At 37.4% G+C, this 21021-nt stretch overlaps 3 protein-coding genes across 3 annotated transcripts; 2 read left to right on the top strand and 1 right to left on the bottom strand.

Moving 5' to 3' along the window:
* Positions 1-3087: 3087 nt before the first annotated feature.
* On the top strand, positions 3088-3951 carry LOC117493582 (hemoglobin subunit alpha-2). Its single transcript, XM_034144212.1, has 3 exons — positions 3088-3227; positions 3327-3534; positions 3730-3951. Exons 1-3 carry the CDS (start codon positions 3133-3135, stop codon positions 3856-3858), a joined length of 432 nt encoding a protein of 143 aa, XP_034000103.1. The 5' UTR covers positions 3088-3132; the 3' UTR covers positions 3859-3951.
* Positions 3952-10614: 6663 nt separating this feature from the next.
* LOC117493278 lies at positions 10615-13273 on the top strand. Its single transcript, XM_034143760.1, has 4 exons — positions 10615-10755; positions 11332-11487; positions 12053-12148; positions 12644-13273. Exons 1-4 carry the CDS (start codon positions 10615-10617, stop codon positions 12962-12964), a joined length of 714 nt encoding a protein of 237 aa, XP_033999651.1. The 3' UTR covers positions 12965-13273.
* A 1908-nt stretch (positions 13274-15181) lies between these two features.
* On the bottom strand, positions 15182-16013 carry LOC117492414 (hemoglobin subunit beta-C). Its single transcript, XM_034142678.1, has 3 exons — positions 15830-16013; positions 15498-15720; positions 15182-15406 (listed from the first exon to the last, which is right to left on the bottom strand). The coding sequence occupies exons 1-3, from the start codon at positions 15919-15921 to the stop codon at positions 15278-15280; spliced, it is 444 nt and encodes a 147-aa protein (XP_033998569.1). The 5' UTR covers positions 15922-16013; the 3' UTR covers positions 15182-15277.
* Positions 16014-21021: the final 5008 nt, after the last annotated feature.

The following is a 21021-nucleotide window of genomic DNA, read 5'->3' as shown; positions in this document are numbered from 1 at the left end:
TATTTTATATTCAAACAGCACCATATGAAAGATTAAAGTCTCAGCATGAAATGTAGCCTACATGTTTTAATGGACACAAATGTCTCTTAAAGGGTTTGATAGGCACAAAAAACATTTTTGAAGGAATTCATTAGGAATGTGTTTTGTATGTTCTGTATGTAATGCTTTTGACAATTGGAAATATTATTCTTGAATTAACAACATAAAGGTTGCTTTGAATTTTTCCAAAATAGTTTTTTTAATCTTTTAAAATACCCAAACAAAATTATATGAACAGTTGGGCAGATGTGTCAACCCAAACATCAGGCAACAATTATTGTAAAACTTGTAACCACAGATCACCTTTTCACTATAATACATTTTAACACGTGGATAGTCCAAAAAGAAAACATGTTGGCCTATAGATGTTTAATTTAGTTTTTGTGACCTTACATGAACCGAAATAGTTGTGTGCCAACCATCATCATAATTTAGCCTATACGTCTGATTTTTTGTCGGTGTTATGTGACCATTAATATAGACTATGCTGATGCAAATGAAAGAAATCACGAAAACGCTAGCCCTACATCGCCTGTGGCCATTTTTGGCTTAGGTTCCTCACTCGAATCAATGATTTGAATTTTCAAGCAGTCTGCCAATAGCCAAATCACTGCGTTAGGGTTGTTTGAGTTACGGCCAGGACAGAGTGCTAACGTCAGTAGCTAAGGACTTTTTCTTATCAAAGCTATGGCATTGAGAAAACCCCGATATATACAAGTAGATTTATGTTGGATAAACTTGATTGTATGCTACGCTTAAGGTATTTGTGCATGCATGACAACATATCACATATGACTGATAAAGTCGATTAAAGTAAAGACAATTTAAAGGCGAGTGGGATTTGATGTCTACCAAAGAGTGAGGAAACGACTCAAATCTGAAGGATATTTGAATAATCTTCTTGTTTCGTTCTGTCATATCATCGTCAGGGCCTAACCAATTGTTTACTTTAATCAGCCACTTGAATGAAGGACCGAAGACAGAGAATATCCCTTGAAATAACAGCTGTTGTTCAGTTAATGTTGTCAAGTTATATTTTGTATTTTACCTGGCAAAGTTGAGAGGCCCATTAGACGCCTGCAGCGACACTCAGCATCTGCCCATTCCACATTGGTGTTTCCTGGCTGTGTGTGAGTGTGTCACCAGATGTGAACAGATGTTGTATTGTTTCGCGCACTTGTCCTTAAAGCTCCGCCCCCATTGTACTGAGCTGGATCAGCTGGCAGCGTTTAGGAGTTACTAATGACACCCAAAATCAACAATCAAATCTTTAAACACTTTTTATGATTACCAGGTCACACATATTACCCAGAGTAATTTCTAAAGCTAATGTAATGTATGTCAGGGCAGCAGTAGGCCTATAACAAGTGGGAGACATTTGGATGTGCAAACATCATCACATGAGTGTTCTCCGCGATCCATAAAACGTTAACCTTAGGGGAAATTACTCTGCTGGATTCCTAATAACAATCATACAAATAGAATGTAATAATATACTTCAAACACACAGGCACGTGTTTGTGGTGATGCTGTCTGTATCTGCTTCCCTTTGACGGGATCCGCCCTTTAAAAGCACTATAGATAAGCATGTGTGGGAATCTTCACCTCAAATGACCAAAATGACCTTAATTCTTCATGTGAAAAACGTGGTGCAGGCCCGGAAGATATACTTCAATTGAATACATGATTTGGACAGTGATGTCTTGTGGCACAGAACCAACAATTATTGCACAGAGCTGTAAACTTGTACGAATCCATAGGTTACATTTTCTCACCATTCCATAAGACTGGGTTGTCTTATGGACATCATAACCAAATCATTAGAGCCAAGATTTGAATACACCGGATACCTATTTAACTATTCATGATGTTTAATGACATTTCAGTAATTTAATTTCTTTGTTTCATATGTTTTGTTTAGTTTCAGTGTGTTTTAAAAAAATATATATATATTTGTAATTAAAAATTAAATTAATAATAATAATAATAATAATAATAATACAAATCATAATAAGCATAGTAACTATGATTACAATACAACTATAATGAGTATGATTATTTAGTATACTTATTATTAGCTTATAATAATATTAACCATAATAATATGATTATGGTTATTATTATTATTATTATTATTATAGTTTGTATTATTGTTATTACTATTATTATCATTATAGTTCTTATTATTATTATTATTATTATTATTATTATTATTATTATTATTATTATCATCATCATAGTTATTATTATTTTTATCATCATTATTATTATTATTATTATTATTATTATTATTATTATTATTATTATTATTATTATTATTATTATTATACTATTATGTGTCTGTCTGCTCGAAAATACAACATGTTGATTTATACTTGTGATGTTATTTATAGCTAAATAACTGTATTTTTTTCAATCATATTTCCATTATGTGTTGTATGCAGATACTCAATTAAAGCTTCCATATCAGATTTTTTTTTGTTAATACGGAGGATGATTAAAATAAGATGAAAAATTATATATTTTGTATTAAGTCCAAATTGATAATTGTAAAAATATAAATCAAGAATATTTATTGAAAGATTCTTATTCTGGGCCAAGTTAACTTTAGATTAGTGTTAGAACTCTTACCAACCTTTTTTTCCAGGTAAGTACAAAACTGCTTGTAGGCTATTCAACTTGAACATAGGAGGTCATTGCTTATAGCCAAAGTATGTATTGCCAATTAAAGTGTTTGAAATATAAATGCTTCCTCTCAGTTGCCAGCACACTTTTACATTTAAAGGCGTCATTGTCATTAGATATTTCTTTTAAAATATATCCAAAAAGTATGCAACCTAACTTAAATTAACTTCGAGTTTCCTATGTGAAAATGAATTATGATTAACGTGTGGTTTTGTCGCGTATGACAAACGAGTCTGCAGAGCCACCCTGATAAGTTTATCTCATGCAAGCTGCATCACATCATTGGAGCCTGGCCAAATGTTGCGTGCCTATCTTGGAGGTGGTCCGGTCTCGCCCATGCAATGTTTCATGTATAAAAAAAACAACGTTCGGGCTGATTTGCATTCAACCAAAAACTCTTCAGGCAAGATGAGTCTCAGTACTAAGGACAAGGAAACAGTCAAAGCCTTCTGGTCTAAGGTCTCTGGCAAGACCGAGGACATTGGCAACGATGCTCTGTCCAGGTAAATACTATCCCATTCAGCGAGATATACCCTGCTCCTAAAATATCTGTTTATTTTTGTATCCTATCGCTTATTCACTCACTCACATGTACTTCCCAGGATGCTGGTGGTGTACCCACAGACCAAGACCTACTTCTCCCACTGGAAGGAGTTGACCCCCGGATCTGCCCCGGTGAGGAAGCACGGAACGACTGTGATGAAAGGAGTTGGAGACGCTGTGACCAAAATCGATGACCTGAAAGAAGGTCTCAAGGAACTCAGTGAGCTGCATGCCTTCACTCTGCGTGTGGACCCGGCCAACTTCAAGGTAAGTAAATGACGATAATAAAAACATGATTGTCGACAGAGCAGAGCAGGAGAAGAGGAAGCTGTAAATGTCAATCTGTGATGCACATTAGATTTATTTTTAGCCTTCCTCTCAATCTTCTTTGTAATTTGTTCTTATACACTCAATATGTGTTATGGACGACCAGTAGGTAAATATGTTATTCTCTTTTCACAGATTCTCTCCCACAACATCCTTGTGGTCTTTGCCATCATGTTCCCCAACGACTTCACCCCTGAGGTTCATGTGTCCATGGACAAGTTCCTGGCTGCTCTGGCTCGTGCCCTGTGTGAGAAGTACCGATAAGCAGCAAACAGGACCATATGACGGACAGCAGCACGGGCTTTGATACTCTGTCAATCTGAATATGAATAAAAATATAAAATGCAATGAAAATTATTTGTGTGGTGAAGTGAATTTTTGACATGCAGATCAATTAAAATGGTGTCAGGTCAAGATAATGAGTAGCCTACATTGGAATAACGCATGTCAGCGATATTTCAACATAAACCCATGTATAATATGCTATGGAAAAATAAGAGCAGGTTTAGCGCACAAGCCCTTATAGGTGCTTATGAGACTGTTTAAAAACATTTTTTTTTTTTTTAAGTATCTCAATAAAAACTAGTACAACACATATTGACACATTAAGAGTTAAATGTCAATTTTGTTTAGCTGTACAGCTCCTTCAGTCAAAATAGAAAAATCACTTTAAAAAACACAAAAAGAAAAAGGGTCCTTCAATTTTATATGATCAACATTATGCAGAATTGAAAATCTCTTAGTGCTATATGATGTCTTATTATTTTTGTATTATTTTAATATATAGGAATTATTAATATTTATAATAGCATATGTAAATATTAATATTGACCCATCATCATTTAACTATAATTATATATAAATGTTGTGTTTTCTTTTGTTGCTCTTCCTTTATATTTGTGTACACACTGAAAAAACTGATTCTGACCCCTTTTAGATGTTACATGTTTTAATCTAGCCTTTTTTAATAGATTTGAATGTGTTATAGCATCCTTCTTATCTTTTTTAATTCATCTTAACATATTTTGTCACTGTTTAAAACAAGTTCATTTCATTCATTTAAAAATAATTAGAAAAAATTATGTACCATTTAATTACCACATAATACTGTCCTGTCTGCGCATGTGCATACACAAGCAGACCGCCACTTTTCCCTCCATTTTCCATTCGGAATCGGAAGGACAGGACTGCCTGTGTATAGCTCCGCTGTCGTGAGGTGAACATTCTCCACGGCTCTCCGTTTTAAGTAAGTAGGCTAGCTAATTTATAGCATTGGGTGTATTATATTATACTTAAATAGGTAGCTTTTTGATAGATTAACATTAGCAAACGTTAACGTAGGCCTACAGCAGCTAGCTAACTGTTAGCCTAGCTTAGTTGTGTAGTAATGTTTAAGTAATTTAAATGAAGTGTAACATGCATCATTAACATTATAAGATAACTTAATACTGCTCTCAAGTTAAATACGTGTTAAATTCAATCTTTGTCTTGTTAGACTTTATTATTAGTTGTTGGCTAATACAAGTTGAATGTTAAACTGCCTGTTCCTATGGCTTTTTTTTTTTGTAGCTTCAACTTCCCCGCTGCCCGGCTTGTATACTGGCCATGCTGTCTTCCTGACCGACTGTAAGTATGTTTTATTTTATTCTTATCACTGTGGTAATATTAGGACACAACTAAACATATGAAATCACGTTGGTAAGGGTGCTTTTGGTAACGTTACTCTCTGGCGGCAAGGGGTTAATGTTACCGCGGCTAACGTTCATATCTTGGTCTTATAAGCGCTTTCACACCGGACCGGAGTACTTTCCCCCCCCGAACTAGGGGGGAGGGGGGGTAGTCTTAGTTTCGCCAACACCGTATATAATATGCTATAAGACAAAATGCGTCTATGATGTATTTTCGATCTTTCCAATCCAGACGAGAGATCTTTCTCTCCCCCGTGCCCCGTCTGTGTGCGAGGGGGCGGGGCAGTTTACACACAGGCGGCTGCTACATGCATTCAACACACGGCGGAGAGAGAACTAACCGCTCCGAGGTGTGTTTAAATGTTACCCGTCTTGAGGTGGACTCTTTGCCAAAAGTGAGAAATAATTGATTGGTTTTGGCTATGGAATAGAATATTGTAACGACCCGGTATAGGGTGCTGTGTGGGTCACTCAAGCATCCCCCGGCTCTCTGCCAATCACAGAGCGGCACAGTAATGCTGGTCGGCGTGCGGGCCTGTGGTTGGGGGAGCAAGTGTGTGTGTGTGTGTGTGTGTGTGTGTGTGTGTGTGTGTGTGTGTGTGTGTGTGTGTGTGTGTGTGTGTGTGTGTGTGTGTGTGTGTGTGTGTGTGGTGTGTGTGTGTGTGTGTGTGTGTGTGTGTGTGTGTGTGTGTGTGTGTGTGTGTGTGTGTGTGTGTGTGTGTGTGTGTGTGTGTGTGTGTGTGTGTGTGTGTGTGTGTGTGTGTGTGTGTGTGTGTGTGTGTGTGTGTGTGTGTGTGTGTGTGTGTGTGGCCTGTTTCCGACTCCTATTGTGGAACGTTACAATATCATCATTTAATGTCATTATACATGTACAATGAAAGAAAAGCTTCTCCCTTTTTAAAAGGTGCCATCAAGTGCAATAACAGTTTAGCATGTAAGGGTGGTAACACAGGCAATTTGTCTAAACATTTAGCAAAAGTGCACCACATCCAGTAATATTTAGGCTCTATTTAAAAAGAAAAACGTAACATTGTTTGTCACAAAGAATTTTGTAGGATTTTGAGTCATTGGCCTAACACAAGTTAGTAATCATTAGCAATCAATTACCTTTTTTCATTTACCATTATTATTTTTCATTTCTGCTCATCTTTATTTTATTGCAGGTTTTTCTATCTGATGTTGGTGTGATGTAGAACAGAACCTTACTCTTTGGGGACCTCATGTTGTTTTGGTAAGTCAATTTATCAAACAAATTCCTTACTCTTCAAGTTTTGAGCAAACTATTAGGATTTTCGTTTAGTTCACTCTGCTTAGAGATCCAAATTATTTGTAGATCACCATGACCCAAAGGTGACTGTGAAACACCATCACTAATGTTTGATTCCCCCCCCCCCCCCCCTTTTCTCTCTTTGGTGTTTGTCTAGTTTATGTGGCAGTGTAAAGACTGTGGCGCTGAAGTGTCTAAGCGATCACAAATTCTCAAACATTACAGACTAAAACATAGTCATTTTGGGCGTGGCCATCATATTAAGTGTATATATCCTGATTGTCCATGCATTTTTAAGGCTTGGAATACTCTTTTGGTACACTTGTCAAGGAATCACACCAATACCTCAAAGCCCTCTGCTGACATATTTACTACATTTTCCTGTCATCTATGTGGCTGTAGTGAACTCGGAACAGAACGTGATTATTTTGTGCACATAAGCCATCATCTGAGAAACAATGAGACAGTCACTTGTATGTTTAAAGGCTGTGCATACAAATCCAACATATACAGCACCTTCAAGTCACACAAAAGACGGAAGCACAGCTTGCATTCATTGGTAGATTTTAAGGACGGTGTTGTACAAGGAACTTGTGTAGGTGAAACTGGAGAGCCTGGTGTTTCAAACAATGAGGACATTTGCGATGAAAGTCAGTTTGATGATGTTGATTTAGATACGTCGAAGGATCAGCCAGAAATAGAGCAAAAAATTGCGGCAGTGTTATTAAAGCTGGAAAATATTTTTCATGTGCCAAGTGCTGCAGTTGATGAATTGCTGGAAGAATTTCAATATTTGTTGAGCACAGCATCTTTGTGTAGTACAAGAAATGTGATCCATGACACACTAAATAGTTACAATCTACAAGTTGACCAGTCGGTCATTGAAGAACTTGCATCTGCTCTGTGTACATCTAATCCTGTGTACAAGGCTATTGGTAAAGGTTGTCCTTTGGCAACATCCTTTAAACGCAAGCAATACTATAAACACAATTTTAAAGTTGTGGAACCCATAGAATATATCTTGGATGAGAAAGATAAAAGAACGCTACAGTATGTTCCACTATTAAAGTTTTTGCAGCAGCTTTTCACTGATGGTCACATTCTTAACAAAGCATTAGACAGTCAACTCATATCAGAGGATAGAGGAGAAGAAGTGGTATACAAGTCTTTTCGAGATGGTTTGTTTTTCAAGGATAACCATTTTTTGTCAGGAGGTGAATTGCGAGTGTTACTGAATTTGTATGTCGATGACTTTGAGATTTGTAATCCGCTTGGCACATCTCGTAAAAAGCACAAGATCTGTGGCGTTTATTGGACTCTCAGCAATTTACCACCAGGTTGCCATTCTTCGTTATCTTCTATTTATTTGGCCTTACTCTGCAGGTCTGACGATGTGCGAACATATGGCTATGAAAGGGTCCTAGAGCCCTTGTTGAGGGATCTTGTCATTTTGGAAAGTCAAGGTATTTTTATTGCACAGCTTGGAGATTGTGTTAAGGGCACAATACAGTGTGTCATAGCTGACAATTTGGGAGCACATGGAGTAGCTGGATTTCTTGAGAGTTTTTCAGGTGGGTACATTTGCCGTTTTTGTGTGGCACAAAAGTCTGAAATTCAGGAGAGGGAAGTGAGTTCAGGTGCATTTACTCTCCGAAGCAAGGAGATGCATGAAACGCATGTCAGATCAGCACAGGAAAATCAAAAACATTGTTATGGTGTTAAAAGAAGTTGTGTTTTCTCTGCACATCTTTCTCATTTCAATGTCTGTACTGGCTACCCTCCAGATATTGCACATGACATCTTTGAAGGCATATTACCAGTCGAGTTGGCACACTGCCTCAATTTGTTCATTTCCAAAAGATATTTCACCCTTGAAAATCTCAATGAGTCCATTAAGAAATTCCCTTACAAGTGGACAGACAAGAGTAACCGTCCTCATGCTATTCCCAGGGCATTCACGGTGAAGAAAACTATTGGAGGAAATGCTCACGAAAATTGGAGTCTTTTGCGATTGCTTCCATTTTTGGTTGGACAGTTGGTGCCCCCAGATGAGCCAGCCTGGCAGGTCGTTTTGGACCTTAAAGATATCGTCGAACTAGTTGTTGCACCAGTGCACACGACACAATCCATTGCTTTCCTTGAAGCCAAGATTTGTGACCATAGACATAGGTTACAAGAGGTGTTTCCGGGTATAAAGATCTTGCCCAAACATCATTTTGTGGAACATTATCCACAGATGATCCGGTCTTTTGGCCCACTAGTTGGGATGTGGACAATGAGGTTTGAGGCGAAACACAGTTTTTTTAAGCAGGTAGTCCGCCACACACGCTGCTTTAAAAACATACTCTTGTCCCTGGCGGTGAAGCATCAGTTCATGATGGCATATCATTTGGAGTCAGCCACAACCGAAAAGTCTAGCCTGACTGTCTCAGCTGTTTCAACGGTCTCTGTTGATATTTTGCATCAGGATGTACAGAAGGTCCTACAGCTGAGAGACCCTGATATTGCTCACATTCAGCTCACAAAGAATGCATCTGTTAATGGAGTGAACTACAGGGAGGGTATGGTTATTGCTCATGGCTCTGCTGGTGGCTTGCCAGAGTTTGCAGAAGTTATCCAGATGGTTGTTGTGGAACAGAGCTTGAGCTTTATTGTTAAAGAGCTGAGTGCTTGGTATAGGGAGCATTTTAGGGCATTTGAGTTATGTCCCACGTCACAAGTCTCTCTCATTCAACTTGGCGCCTTGGTAGACCAGTACCCCTTGGCAGATTACAGGATTGGAGGACGGCGAATGGTGACACTTAAACGATTCATACACATAAAAGGTTAGGACAGTCATTTGTGTTGTGTTCATGTGTTGCATGAGTTGACATTAAGACACTAAATATGGTAACAAGAGGGTTGCTTTACAGGAGGATTAATTTTGTTTTTAGTCAAATTGAAACTATAATCCTTGTGGGAATTTTTTTATGGAAGGTATCCAGTCCTCTGACGTCTTCCTTAGCTAAATTACCCTCATGTTGCCATGTATTATAGAAATGTGCATGTTAATTAAACTTACCTACTCTAACTTTGTTCATAATAAAAGTGTATACTTAAGTAACAACATTGTCAAATATTTATTTAACAACATGTTGTTTTGTGTCTTTTAACAATTAGATTGAAGAATGGCACGACATCTGAAGTTGAGGGTCATTGTGGACACGGATGACTGTAGAAGACTTGATCTCCATTCAGGAATGCCAAAAACTCTGACAGAGTTACACGATACAATTTGCCAAGCATTTGGAATTGAAAGAGACTTTCGTATTCAGTTCATGGATCCTGACTTCAATAATGATTTCATGAATGTTACATCAGTACAAGACATACAGGACCGAAGTACGATCAAGGTGGTGTACATACTTGATGATGTGGGTTCGAGTCCATCTTCTTCAGTGCAGAATGCTCCCAGCACTCCTGGATCATCTGGAGCACCAGTAAGCAGGCAAACATCTTCCAGTGTGTCGTCATTATCCTCAACAAACTCGGATAGCACCATTATTCTGCCACGTACAGACACTGAACTGAGAACACGTGCATGGCCACGCAAATTCCCCATTCCTCTCTTTCCATACAATGTAGAGGTGCAGCTTCGACGTGGAAATGAGAGCTTCAGAGAAACTGGCACTCGACTGCAGATCACACCAGGGCTGAAATCGGACATCTTGGAGAAGCTAGCCGAGGACATTTTCCAGTATACGGCATATCCACAAAATCTCCAAATAGAGGAGGTAGCAGGGGCACTCGTCCAAAAATGTCCCTGTTTGAAAGAACCATCTGCCACTGGTTACTATGGCTGGATGATTAGCCTAAAATATAAAATGGCTAATTACAGGACAAAGATGCGAAACCTTGGCTGTCCAGAAGTGACTGTAAATGCTTTGAAAAACAAATCAAGTGATGAATGCATCCCAGCCAAAAATGTAAAGAAACCTAAAAAGGCTGAAGTCAACTATTGTCCTTCACACCCTGCTGGCGAAACAGATGAAAGCCTAGAAAATCTGAGACTTGAACTATTGAATGATGTCAGACAAAGAAGCAATGCACAATGTAAAACAGAAGATGTCCAAAACATTCTCCTACAGAAGAAAAGAGGTGGTGCAGGGAAATCTATCTGCTGGAGAGTTCAAAGCCAGGTGGCCTGCACTTTTCCATATTGATGAGGTAAGTTATATATTTCACATGGTGAATGTATGGTGAAATGTCTATTTATCGTACACATTGAGCTGATACAGAGCAACATGATCATACATTTGAAATGGTGTTTCTGTCCATCTGATAAGTCCAATATTCACTATCTTTTAGCTCTGTTTTTGCTCTCCACCAACTCCTTAGTAAAGTATTTGGCTCTTTAGCTGCTCAATGTTCCGCTTTCCTCACCAGCTATTCTCTAACTGTATCTGTCTGCTGTTTGATTGTCTGAAGAAAACAGCTGCTGCTGGAATTGGGGTTTTCACTTTATACCTCAACATTTTACCCATTGTCAATTAAAAAAAGTATTAGCAAGGTTTAAACAACCATACAGCTTACAGGTCTAGTTTTAATTCCTTGCAATTACCTTAGATTAATAGAAATACTTTGGTTAGAACACACTGTACACCAATACACATCTCATCAAGGACTTGGTTAAAGAGGTCAAAATGAGAATCTATCCTTTAATTATATAGTAGATACAAAATATCATTACACCAATGGCTGAATGTGCTCTTTGTCTTCTGTCGTTTTGTTTTTGCATAACAGATACATGCTGAATTCCAGCGCATATCAACTATCCCACTTGAAACGGCCTTCATGGCGCAGTTGGACAGCCATCTACCTCAGCTGACATCTGTCTTCCAGAAGAAGGGAGGAGTTGTTGGCCAGAAACTAGCCAAACATCTGGCGATTTTGCAAAAGGTAAATGTGTGTATACACTGTTTTATACAAATTGTCATATACTCTGTGGAGCAATTTTATGAAATGTACCTGTCTAGTACCGTATAGAGCCCCATTTGCCTAACAACAGCCTGGATTACTTGCCAGGTGCAAGAATGCAAGACACTTTTCTAAGGAAATCTGATCTTAATAATGCAATAGTGGCATACTGGTTAGAGAAGCAGGCTTGTGACTGTAAAGGTGCAAATTCAATCCCCAGGTGGGGAAAGTGAAAAAGCAGAACCTGCCTTGAGCAAGTCACTTAATCCTCAGTGGCCAACAGATCAGACTGTGTTTGTACTTGGCAGATTCCAGGTGTGAACTGTGAAGAACAGAGCATTGCTCTTGGTGAAAAGTCCCTGGATGAGTAGAATTAGTAAACAGTGCTATCGCCCCAACACATTCAGACCTCTGACATTGTAATACATTTAAGTCACAATTCTTTAACATACTTTAGGTCAGTCCATTTACATGTATAATGAAGTCATTGCAATATTGTTATTATTGATGTATTTAGAAATATTTTAATTGTAATTTTTTTACACAGGCAACAAGTGATGTTAACCTTAAAAGGGAAGCAATCCTCAAGGCACTTTGCATCCACCTTGGTGAGGATGATGGACATCTCATTCGGGAGTATATGGTGAGTCATTGTAATTGCATTTGCCAGTCACATGTAGTGTTTTAAGATCCTAGTGTCAGGCATCAATTTTAGATAATTATTTTTTACCTTATAAGAAGCATGAAGGTTGAGCATATTTATATGTATGAATGTTGATATTCATCAACAGACTAAAGCATTTCAAACCATCACCTTGTTTCTTTATACGATGAGGTTGGCTTTATTCATTGTTTTTCTTATTGTCCAATGGAAAGACCATAATCAACAATGTCTTAGTCCACCTGTCAATCCTCTCTGACTTCTGACACTCATCACCAAGCTTATTGGGTCGTACGTAAATCTTTAAAAACACCTCACACATATTTAGTTTGATTCAGAAATATATACAGTATGACCAGCTTTGTTTTAAGGGATTAATAGGTATGTGAGCAATATTACAAAAAATGTATAAGATAAAGTATGTCATTAAAATTACATATATTGAATGAATACATGTTTTTTTCTTTAAATATACAGGACATCGGAGGAGATGACATCACCAGAGACCTGCAGAAATCTACCATGGGCGTATACGTCATCAACAAGGATGGTGGAGAACCTGGACATTATGACGACGTTGGGATTTTTGTTGAAGGACTAATCATTCTGGACAACATTGGATCTGTAGCCCGAGCTTGTGCCATCATGCTGGGAGTCATCTATACACTGAACATGGCTTACCCCAAAGAGCTAAGGTACTACTATGAATTCATTCAGAAAGTGCTCTTGCAAATGGATGGTGAAAGGCTTTCCCCCAAAGTCCTTGGACTGAAGAACAAGATACATGCTGGACTGTAGGATTTCTTCAGCCGCTCTTGTGAACCGATGCCACTAAAGCATTACAAAAACACCAGTCAAACCTCAAAGGTTGGGAGAAGAATGTGGAAATGTTGATGGACTTAGAAGACATGTATTACATGTATTAATGTGTAGGTTATATTCTCCTCAGCTGTGTAAGTCACATGCTTCATGTTACGTCAGGATTTATTCTCTGTCTGTTTCCACTGCACTTTGTTGCATTTCGTTTTTATCGAAACGGCAACTTTTTCTACCTTAGCCAAGCGTAAAACATTTTATTTTTTATATTGGCAATTTACATCTATAGTTCTGGAGAAGAATGTAAAAATATTACATGTATTAATGTGTAGGTTATATTCTCCTCAGCTGTGTAAGTCACATGCTTCATGTTACGTCAGGATTTATTCTCTGTCTGTTTCCCCTGCAGTTTGTTGCTGTCATGGCCTCCACCTCTGCCTAGTCTGTCTCTCCCCATGCGTGTGTGTGTCCACAATCCAATCACCTCTGCTATAAGACTCCGGCCCTGACTCCTCCACTTCGCCATATCGTAGACTCTGTAACCACAGTCAGTCACGTCTCCTGTGCCTGCAGCTTCAAGCCAGCCTGACTCCTATCCTGTCTCCAGACCACCTCCAACGTTGGACCCTGTCCCGCTCCTCCAGGCTCTTCTCCCTGCACTCTCCAACCTGGTCAGACCTCCGTTCCCTTGGACTCCGTCTAGCTTCCCTGGCTCAGACCCCCCTGCCCAGTAATATTCAATAAACGTTATTATTGTGTTTGAAACTCCTGCCTCCTGTCTCTGCTCAGCTCCTGGGTTCCCTGCTAGCCTTAACAGTGGCCAGATTGTACTGTTAAGGCTAACAGGGAACCCAGGAGCAGAGAGTTTCAAGCAAAATAATAACGTTTATTGAATATTACTGGGCAGTAGGCAGGGGGGTCTGGGCCAGGGAAGCTAGACTGAGTCCAAGGGAGAGGGGAACGGAGGTCTGACCAAGTTGGAGAGTGCAGGGAGAAGAGCCTGGAGGAGCGGGACAGGGTCCAACGTTAGAGGTGGTCTGGAGACAGGATAGGAGTCAGGCTGGCTTGAAGCTGTGGTTACAGAGTCTACGATATGGCGAAGTGGAGGAGTCAGGGCCGGAGTCTTATAGCAGAGGTGATTGGATTGTGGACACACTCACACACGGTGGAGGCCATGACAGTTGCATGTTTTATTCGAATCAGAAGATGTTTTGTGTAAGACACATGCTTCATGTTACGTCATTTTGTACAAGATAATAAAGTAAGAGTATGTATCAAATATGATGTTTGTTTTTTATTTTAATATATTGAAAGTTAACATAGTAATAATGGCTGAAAATGTTTAATTAAATTCAACTTAATTTTTGTATGTAGAAATTAAACTATTGAATTGATCTGAATGTACAAAAAGAAAAAAGGTTACTGTTACATAATCCATTTTAGTATACTTAACATGGGTTTAGTGAGTACATTTTACTCGGAATAGTTGAGGTGAAAATTATCAGTATAATTAAATTGAAATTACTCAAAATAGTTTAACTGAAAATTATCAGTATAATTAAATTGAAATTACTCAAAAATAATAAGTACAGTGAACTTAAAAAATAAATCTGGATTTAGATAACTTTGTTTTGTGCATCCACTTACCTTAATAAAATTAAGTAAATTCAACATAACAATTTTTTCAGTGCATGACGGCCTAAGTGCTTGTGTGTTTTTTGCTTTAACAGGGTATATGCAGGAATCCTGAAGTCAAATTTAATATTCCTACTTTTTAATACTTTTTAATAGCCTTCATTTTCTCTAAATTGATTTATCAACTTTTAATACTTTTTAAGACCCCGCGGACCTCTTGTTTAAGGTTCTTCTACACCACGACGTTTCAGTAAGAAATAATATAAAAATGTAATGTCATAATGATATTGGCACATAGCCTACACTATATCCTTATTATATTACATCTTAATGTAACACTTTAAAATGTCGTCAGTGCGTAAAGCTGATGATACCAATGTACTTTAAAGTCAGTAATTAAAATGCAGTAGCCTACTTTTACTGATCTTGTTTTTACATTGCAGTATTGAAACTTTAAGGGTATTTAAAAAACCTATTCCCCCACATGCATTGTGTAAAAGGTTTTCACACAAAAAAAATGGTCATGTTCCTGGTTTGACCATTAACACAAACAGGGAGAAGATACAAGTTGTTTATGCTTGTTTTATTTATTTATGCCTTTGAGACATTAGAAAAAAACAGGTTTTCCAGCACAGCATGTGATGGTCTTGCGTCGCAGCTCTAATGGTACTGTCTTCCCAGGGAGGACACCACCACGGCCATGAACTTCTCGAAAGCTGCCTGCACCTCACCAGTGAAGGCGCTTCCGAACCGAGCAGCAACCACGATGGTCATGCAGTCGGCCAGGAGCTGCAACACAGCAAATATCAGGACAAAATCAGCCACATGAAAGCTTGGTCATCTCTGAATATGAATAATTCAATTAGTTCCACAACGGTACCTTGAAGTTGTCGGGGTCCACGTGCAGTTTCTCGGAGTGCAGCACGCTCAGTTCGGCGTAGGTGTTCTTGATGTCGTCCATGTTCTTCACAGCCCGGTCCAGACCGTGGAGGATGGTTGTTCCGTGTTTGGAAACCATGGCATTTTCAGCAATCGCAGTGGCGTTGTAGAGGTTTCCAAACTTGCCGAAATACCTCTGAGTCCAGGGGTAGACGACCAGACACCTGGGGTGACAAGTAAATAAATAAACAGATTAATTATTTTGTGCATTTATTTTACGGGAAATAATAGCCTACCAATAAATAAATAAATAAATAAATAAATGTGACTCACCTGGCAAGGGTTGCAGGGCCCACCACATCATACTCAAGCTTTGAGAAGATGTCCTTGATGGTGGCGCGCTCGAAGTCTGTCCATTCGACCATTTTGTCGGCTTTAGATTTGATTCACAAGTCGTGTGCTGGTCTGTAGCAGATGCAACTTTTAAAAGAACCGCTTCACTCCTCCAAAAATGTGCGATTTGAATCCAATTCAATCATTGGATGGAATTAGAGAGTGGGTTGGCCGAGTATTACGCTTTTGCCAAATTGATAAGGAAAGGACAAATCTGCAATACTTAGATTGTGTCCGAAACCGAGGATATTAAAATGTTGGCGGTTGTTTCTCTGTTTATATCAAGATATGGGCATGCCATGATCACACAAAAAATAAATTGCTTAAGTGCGGTCAAAAGAACACGATAGTCTGTATGAAAAACGAATAGCCCTGCTTATGGTTGTCCAGTTTCTTTTTTATGATAATTTCTCAGGAGAATAACCAATTTGACATAACGGTCGTTTCATTGTTATACATTAATTTACCTGCAATAAATAAGTTTACGAAAAAGTAAATGATGTGTTTTTTATTATATGATGAATCAGTGGCGGCTGGTGGAAAATATTTTAGGTGGGGCTGTGGAAATGGTGATCAAACAATACTAGAGGGGTCCGGGGGGATGCTCCCCCGGTAATTTTTTTTGAGAAAAGACCCCTTAAATCATGACTTCTGGTGATGTTAGAGGGGGGGAGAAGGACAATTTGAGGCTTAAAAATATGAGAAGACTGATCAATACCTCCATAACTTCAGTGTGGTTAGCTATGAATCTTCCAAAACTTCCAAACACCTTGTCCTGGACATAGTTTCTATAGCATAAACTGTGCAACAGTACAGTAGGCCCACACAAACTGCAGAACACCGGGGCTTTGGGAACACTGATTTAATTCCCATTTAACCTGTTAAGGGGCTTTTTTCCCCCGTTTTTTTTCTCACGAAACTGTGTCTCAGGGCTTCTTAAAATGTAATAAACTATTCATGTGTCCTACTCAGAGGAAACGCATCTAACTGATGATATGAACCATGTTTACCGAAACAAAACACAAGTCTCACAAGAAGCGTCTAAATGAGCCCTGAGCGAAAAAATGCTAACGCACTCTAGGTATAAATCAATCGATATACTTATCGGATATGCACAAACAAGCTTACAAACTGAGATTCCACATATTCTAGAAATATAAGTATCATCACTGAGCGATCAGAACTCGCGACAGCGGAAGCAAATACAGACATCACACGACGTAGCTTTAGGTAGTAAAACATGGAGATATGCTCACCTTTTGCAGAATAACAATTCTGATCAAAAACGAGAAAAACGCAGCTGAAGGTTAATCCATAAATTAATCCAATGTGTCTGTCACTTTGAAAAATGATTGATCATCCATAATTCAATTTTTATGTCAAAAACGGAGTTTTCATTAGCTGCTAAATGGTAGCTTCCAGAGTGTATGACAGCTTCCTGTTTTGTCTCCTTGGATATTTTTTTTTTTTTTTTTTTTTTTTTTAATTGAACATTTTTTTAAACATACAAAAGCTTGGTGAGGATATCATCAACTTATCAACATAAGTTCAAGACATTCATTCACAATAAGACAAAAAAACATAAATAATACATCCAATAAGAGCCAGGGGGAAAGAAAAAAGCATAAAGGCACAAAAACATTTAAGAGGCATTAAGCTTACTTAAAATAATAACCATTTGGAAATGTCATTGCAAATCTTTATAGACAGGTTACAAGATTGTATTTTTCTAAGGGACAGAAAAAAAGACTTGAACTCATTTATGAAACAGGGAAAGGAGGGCTTGCCTCCTCTCCATTTACTACAATGTAAATGGTATTTACCCAAAATAATAATTATATTTACCAAATCAGAAATGGGAGAGTCCAAATTATCAATATAATATAAAATGTGATATATTTTGAAGGCCGGAATATTTGTTAATTTAAGTAACAACCAATCTCTCACATTCGACCAAAACAAAAAAAAAAAAAGGGCAAGAGAAAAATAAATGTTCCAACGATTCATCAGATAAATTACAAAAGGAACATGGTTCCACTTCAAATTTAAATCTTGAATTTAAAAAAGTAGAAACCGGGTAGATTTTATGAACAATTTTAAAATGAGTTTCTTTTGCTTTAGGGGAAATAGGCCATTTTATAAAATAAGATAGAGCTTTTTCCATTACAGATAAAGTGTCTAAATCGGTCACTTGAGGAAATAAGCCTCTGTTAAAATTGTGAAAAATGTGGGATTTCAGGGAAGCATTAATAGATTTGTTATTCTTAAGAGTATCGCCAATAATTTCCAAATTAGGTAAAACTGATACAACATTTGAGTACAGTAAAGTATTATGAATCATTCCAATAAGTAGTACAGGAATTGCTTTACAGATTTTGTTATAATCTTTAGCAGTACACTTTATATTGTATTTCGTTGAAAAGGCCAACAAATCTAGCAGTTTACCATTGCAATCTAGTAAATCACTAACAAACAAAATACCCCTCTCATGCCAATCACTCCTAAACAAGGATTTTCTGTTTATGATAATCACTCTATTGTTCCATAACGTAGATCCATGAGGAGAAAAATTGTGGGTAAATATCATCTTCCAATAATGAAGTATCTGCTTATGAAAATTTGACAATTTGGTCGGAATCTTATTAACCTCAAAATCACATTTTAAAAGAAAATCAAACCCTCCTAGACGTTTAAATATGGCCTTTGGAATATGGAACCACATGGATTCTGGCTGGGACAAAAAAGCTTTCAACCATTTTATTTTAATTGTTCCAATCATCGATTCAAAGTCTAAAGCTTTAATTCCGCCTTTATCATATTCTTTAACAAGCTGTGACTTTTTAATGTAGTGAGTTTTATTTCTCCACAAGAATTGGAAAATAATTGAGTTGGCTTTTTTTATATTAGCCGAAGAGACAAAACATGAGTGGCATGGATAAATAAGTTTAGATATACCTTCTGCTTTAGTAAGAAGAACTCTGCCAAAAATAGTAAGATCTCTAGTTAACCAACGACTGAGAGATTTCTTCATATCTGTGATACGGTTACAAATATTAAGATCTTCTCTCCTGATATAATTTTTAGATAATGTTATTCCCAAATATTTCACCTCAGGTACCACTCTAATAGAGTCAATAGTGGAATCATCACATGAATGGATAGGGAGTAATTCACATTTTGAAAGATTAAGAGATAACCCTGATGCTTTTGAAAAAATTGAAATTGTGTTAAGAGTTTCCTTTACCATGGATTTATTCTTTAGGAAAATGGATGTGTCATCTGCAAATTGACTAATTTTTAACTCTTTGTCAAAGAGGGTAATGCCTAATATTTTGTGATTCTTTATAATAAGCGTTGTTAATACTTGGGTGGTCAGAATAAATAATTTGGGGGAAATAGGGCAACCCTGTCGAATACCACGTAAAACCTTAAACCTAGGGCTCATTCCAGGGTTCAAAGATACAGAACTATAAATGTCAGAGTAGAGCATCCTAATTATGTTGCAGAAATGTTCACCAAAACCCAGAAATGTCAGAGTTTCCATTGAAAAGGAATGTTCAACAGTATCAAAAGCCTTGTAAAAATCCAGAAATAGTACAAGACCTTCAGTATCAATAAACTCCTGGTAATCAAGCATATCCAATATCAGTCTGGTATGGTTATGAATACTTCTGCCCTTTATAAAGGCTGATTGACATTCATCTATTAGTTGATTCAGACCCGAGTTTAACCTGTTAGCATAAACATGTGCTAAAAGTTTGTAATCATTACATAACAGGGTAATAGGTCTCCAATTATCCAACAAAAGATTATTTTTATTTGGTTTTGGAATTAAGGTAATAAGGCCATGTTTCATGGTTGGCGAAAGGTTTCCTGCTGAAATGCAATCTGTGAACGCCTTATAAAGCATTTCTCGCACATCTGACCAAAAACATTTATAAAACTCTATGGTTAAACCATCCAGCCCTGGTGATTTGCCACCAGACATTTGCAGTAATGCACTATCTAATTCTTCAATTTTTAGTCCATCGTCCATATACTGTTTAAAAGAATAATCTATTGTCTTTTTGAATTCTGTAATTTTACTAAAAAAGTTATCACAATTTTCTTTAGAAAAAACTTTGAGTTATATAAATGGCTATAAAAAAGTCTAATTTCTTCATTTATCTGGTCTTGATTTTCAATAGTGACATCATTAATAATCAGTTTTTGGATTAGCTTTTTCACTTGTCTTTGCTTTTCAAGATTGAAGAAATAAGAAGTGTTTTTCTCTCCTTGCTCAATCCATCGGGCTCTCGAACGAATAAAAGCTCCCTTTGCTTTTTCTAAATACATGTTGTCTAATTGAGTTTGTAAATTGTTCAGTTGAATTTGCTCATCCAATGATAACTCAGCTTTAAGGCATAAATTATTAATTGCACTTGTCATCTCTTGTTGTTTTTGTTTCTTTAATCTAGAAGAGTATTTACAGGATTTTATCGCAATCTGTCTCACACTAAATTTAAACCATTCCCATTTAGTGAGAGATGACATATCCAAAGCCAGAGTTTCTTTTATCAGTTGTTTGATCTCTCTACAAAAATCTGCATTCTCCAAAAGACTATTATTGAATTTCCATATAGGTTTAAGATTGGGACTGAAGTTGCATAGTAAAAAGGACAAAGAGATGACACAGTGATCAGTCAGAGGTGATCCTTGGATACGAGTCCAAACAACTCACAGACTGCACCGGGCGCTCACGTAGGAGCCCTGTGACCATCATATTTGACGACGCTGATTGGCTGAAATTATGTTTTCGCGGCATAGTTTACACGTTACAGATAGCAACAGTCAGCTGTTAGTGGCTGCTGCTGCACTGGTTGAGGGCTCCTCTCTTAGCGCCCAGACGAGAGAAGGTACACGGGCAAGGCCAGGCAGGAAACATGTGACTTATCAGTAACTTTAGACATCGTAACACAATTTTAAACGATATTTTATTGTAGATTATACATTTTACTGATACCAATTATATAATATTTACCTTGTTCATTAAAAATAAAAATAAAAATATATATGTTTTTTAAAATATATTTTTTATTTTTATTTTTATTTTTATTTTTATTTTTTAATATGGGAAGAGGTGCCCCTATGGA

The sequence above is a fragment of the Trematomus bernacchii genome, unplaced genomic scaffold (assembly GCF_902827165.1).
Source record: "Trematomus bernacchii unplaced genomic scaffold, fTreBer1.1, whole genome shotgun sequence".
In the NCBI taxonomy this organism is placed as follows: Eukaryota; Metazoa; Chordata; class Actinopteri; order Perciformes; family Nototheniidae; genus Trematomus; species Trematomus bernacchii.
This window is presented reverse-complemented; position numbering and strand designations above follow the sequence as displayed.